This window comes from Oryzias melastigma, linkage group LG1, assembly GCF_002922805.2.
Source record: "Oryzias melastigma strain HK-1 linkage group LG1, ASM292280v2, whole genome shotgun sequence".
In the NCBI taxonomy this organism is placed as follows: Eukaryota; Metazoa; Chordata; class Actinopteri; order Beloniformes; family Adrianichthyidae; genus Oryzias; species Oryzias melastigma.
Genome location: NC_050512.1, coordinates 16,162,859 through 16,167,325, shown reverse-complemented (window position 1 = coordinate 16,167,325; position 4,467 = coordinate 16,162,859). Strand labels below are relative to the sequence as shown.

The 4,467-nt window shown below is 32.4% G+C and overlaps 1 protein-coding gene across 1 annotated transcript in view; it reads right to left on the bottom strand.

The window, feature by feature from the left end:
• LOC112137384 (broad substrate specificity ATP-binding cassette transporter ABCG2) overlaps positions 1 to 2,988 on the bottom strand; it is a 6,607-nt gene extending 3,619 nt beyond the window's left edge. Inside the window, exons 1-3 of the mRNA XM_036214378.1 lie at positions 1,911 to 2,988; positions 1,400 to 1,514; positions 115 to 267 (exon numbers count right to left, since the gene is read on the bottom strand). Of these exons, the coding sequence (XP_036070271.1) occupies positions 115 to 267; positions 1,400 to 1,514; positions 1,911 to 1,963 (321 nt within the window). The 5' untranslated portion in view covers positions 1,964 to 2,988. The remainder of the gene's footprint in view (positions 1 to 114; positions 268 to 1,399; positions 1,515 to 1,910) is intronic.
• Between the last annotated feature and the right edge of the window lie 1,479 nt (positions 2,989 to 4,467).

Genomic DNA, 4,467 nt, shown 5'->3' with positions numbered 1-4,467 from the left:
TTTCATCTCAAAAATGAGTTTAGAGTCATTTATTATTATTAAAAAATAATCTTTAATCTGAAGACTAACATCAAGCTGAAGACTAGCGGGATGTGAATAAGCCTTGTGATGTACCTTGGAGTCAGCCACTTTGGTGAGACCGAGCTCTCTGAGGAGGTGATTGACTCGCGCCTCCTTCTCCCTCTGTGGGACTGAGCTGGGGAGCCGCAGAGCTGCCGAAAACCGAAGGTTCTCCCTCACAGTTAGAGTGCCCATCACAACATCTTCCTAGAAATCACACATTTACTTCAGTAACATTTATTCTATTTTGCTCTAATTATTAATAAAAAATGCACAGAACCAAAAACATGTGACCTAAAAGTGTTTTCTGATAATGGACATTTATGAACAAAATTAAACTTAAAATTGCATTTCTGAGTATTTCTTTATTCAAATTGTTTTAAATAAAGAGCAGATGAACAAATTAAATGTATAAAAGAGCTTATTTGGGACATAGAAAAATGTCACAAAGACAAGCTCCCTGCTTCGCTCTATTCTGATGCACACACTTGTAGACAACTAGATCCATGCAGGTTTTTGTTTCCTCATCTGAGCTGTATGACTGCAGAGCTCCAAAATGGCTCACCATGTTTGTTACTCTTGTAATTTTAGGTTGAAGGTGTGAGGGGTTGTAAGCTAGCAGGAGAGCTTATAAACATTTAGCTGTTTTTTTTTTTATATATAATTTCTGCCTAATCTATTTAATATTCATCTTGACATTCTTAGAATCTCAAATGTTACAGGTTTATCAAAGGCACTTAACAAGTTTGAGACCAAAAAAAAGAAGAAGTAGCATTTTGACTCTGCAGAACAATAAAAATGCATTAAATCCTCTTTGATATTTTGACTCTGAGAATCAATTCATCTGGATTTAAACTTTGAAGATATTCACACAATGAAATGTATTTTAATTTCCACCAGTTTGGAGGAACTTGTAATTTCTACTAAAAACATTGTAAAGCAAATATATTTTTAACCAATTAACCAAATCTTTCAAATTTAAATAATAAAACTACAATCACAAATTATTTTTGGGTATAAAAAATGCCATATGCTTGTATTTTTAACATTAAAGTTACCTTTCATGTTAGAATGATTTGCCCTGAAATGCATTTGCAGTTAGATTATCTCTACAGTACGAGTTAAGAAATAGAAAAGAGTAACATTTATTAGTAAATGGTTTCATGATAGCATAATGTAAAAAAATAAGCATCTTCAAACAATGTTATAATCAAAAAGATTTTTGTTACTAATGTTTTCCTTTATTTCCCCCCCCCTACAATGAACACTAAATATAAATTACAAAAGTAACAGATCAATACAATAAAAGAAAATTGTTTTTCATTTATTTCCACATTACCTGGACCACATAACCAGAAAGACATTTAAAGTTCGGAGGCTGTGGCGCTCCGTCAATAAGAACCTCCCCTGAAAGACCGATTGGATCTTTCCTAGCAGCCAAAATATCCAGAAACCTTTGGAGAAACACAATGAAGCCTTTTTATAATTTCTACAAGGTTGGGGTTCTCTTTGGAATATAAAATAATGAAAAAGTATAATCAATCACTTCAAATTTTTTTTTTCTCAAGAATATCCTTGGCTTAAAGAAAAAAATCTAATCTAAAAAATTTTGTATGAAGAGGAAAATATAAAAAAAATTGAAAAGGCTCTGTTAACTCTTTCTCTACCACTGGGAAACTGTAAAAAAAAATAATAATAAAAAAATAGGGTTATTGTACAACAGAAAACTTATAAGTTGAATTTTAAAAAATATCTATTTTTTTTTAAAAAGGGGGAGAGTGTTGAGTGAGTGCAACAACAATATAAAGAGACACATATGCTTTTAGATAAAATAAATAGTTGTTACTCACGAAGATTTCCCACTTCCAGTTGGTCCAAGAATAGCATTCAAGCCAGGTCTCATAATCCCGCTGCAAATGCAAGTTTTAGACGCCCAAAGTCAAAGCAATAAGACAAACATGTCTTTAACACAACTAACTACACTGTGCATAATAGCTCAACAACTACCAACATTTAAAACAAAAACTTTAAATTACAAAACAACTTTTTTTTTGCTCTTAAGTTTCTTGAATTCAACTCCAACTTAAAATATAAGTAATCAGTAAGCAATAAAAGTGCATGTTAAATAAAAGTCAATTACAGTCAAATTTGATGAAACTTTGTTCCAGTTACATTTAACCGATTGCAGACAGTTTAGAGGGAGATGTAGTCAGATAAAAGCAACAGATAAATACATTTTGCTTTAATGCCTCAGCTGGACTGTAGGATTCAGAAATGACAAAACTCGATGTTGAACATCCTTCATATTTCATTTAAATGGACACAAGGCCCTGCTGCTGATGTTTGCTGCTTTATTAGTTCAGCTGTTAAATGTGGTTAACTGTTTACTGAATTAGCAATATGTGATAAACACTCATTAAATAAAATATTTTAGCCATTTGTGAATTCTGTTAAGAAGATATGGGGATGATGGGAAAAAAGTGTGCTTTAAATATACAATTCTATCAGTAGTATTTGTGGCATTTTTTAGAATTTATTGGACAACAATAATATCTTTTTCATGTATCTTTGTATGTATAGAAACACAAAAGAAAAAGACACTACTTTTTGTTAGGGGCTTTAAATCTAAATTCTTACTCTGTATTTCAGAGAAGGATGCTGACTCAAAATTAAACTTACAACTACCCACATAAATGTCTATTAAGACAAAATATTCAGCACTCACTTGAGATCCATCAGAATTTGCATGGGGCTTATTTTTCTGTGGCAAACCGGGCCGCTCTTTAGCTGCACTTTGTAGTGGACGTTGTGGAAGCTCACGGTGGAACCGCGTGGTTGCTGGTTCCAATCCGTGGCTGCACCAACGTCTGACTGACCCATCCTTGTGCCACCGATGTCTTCAATCATTGCAATGTTAACGTGGCCGGCTCTCTCCATCACTCTACGCAGCAATCAACCTGTTGGGGGTAAAAAGAAAATCGGATTTATGGAAGTTCTTCGAGTGATTTTTAGAGTCGATTTTAAAATTCAGATTTTTTATTTCTTAGAATTAAGAAAAATAAATTCAGATTTTTAAGTATTAGTTCTAATATATACCTGTAATCTGGTCTATTTTCATTTTAAACAGTAAATTGATAAACGCTTCTCTAACAAAAATCTGATTAAAAAAAATCCTAAACACACATTTTTGACATTTATTAAAGTTTAATGAAAAGTTTTAAAATTCAAGTGCAGTATAAGTAATTGAACAAAAATATTAAAATTTTGTTTATTTAATTTAAAATTTAATAAAACTGTCATGACAGATAGTCCTTTGTCCAACACTAAAAATGCAAAAGTCTCTCAAATTTAAAAGTTGTCACAGGACCTGCAATGAGTCACTTCTAATGACTTTAAGTTAGTTCTCTATTATCCCCTTTTTGCCAAAAATTACATCTTCTTACTACTTGCTTGAGTTTGATTTTCAGAAACAGCTTAAATAAAAAATAAGGTGTCATCCCTGAAGGAGCAAAATAAAATAAAATTCTACATGGGCTAAAATCCTGATGAAATTCTTATACTAACATTTGTGTTTTGAAGTAAATGGATGTAAAGACTTACCGCCTGCTGAGAATGTAAACGGAACAGAAATGAGTGTGAGCTCAATGACTCCAGATCCACAGGAACTCATGGTGTTCAATGGGAGCTGAGGAAGCAGCACTTCTGTAACCCTTTACTTACCACCAAAAGAATAGAAACTTATAAAGTAGTTTCAACTTTAAATGAAAATACTTACACTGAGCGGACTTGACTGATGTTTGTAAATCGTTGCTTGTAAACCCAACATTCAGGCGTTTTATTTTTAAAAAATAGCTAAAGTCTAAAAGTTGCAGGCAGATTGCTGTCTAGCAGTTCTAATGCTTTTTAATAAATAGTTGACTGGGAAATAACATGTCATTTATGGAAAAATTTAAGTAAAACTCAAATTTTGCCAATTGGCTAGCATGTAGCCTACAGGAAACATTTTGGTTCTAGGCAATAAAGAATTACAAAAAACTTTTGGTTTTATCTTAATTTAAGTAGAAGACGTTCTACACAAAGATCAACTTGAATTTTACAGAAGCAGTTCTGCATTTAGATTAAGTTATACATTAACTTTAACATAAGAATTTACATTTATTAATTGTTCCTTAAAATTTAGATTTTTTTAAGATTTCTTTAACACTAGAATCCCTGGAACTTTCACCTTCTGCTGCAATGCCCCCCTCCCCTTCTCAAAGTAGTGTTGTGGTGATCACCTTAAACCATCAACAATGACTTCGTGTTTTCGCAATGCAGATTGTAAGGTTTAAATTTGCAGGTGAAAGAAGTATTTTTAACACATACAAATACAATAAATGACAATCTGGTGACATGGGGAGGAGGGGG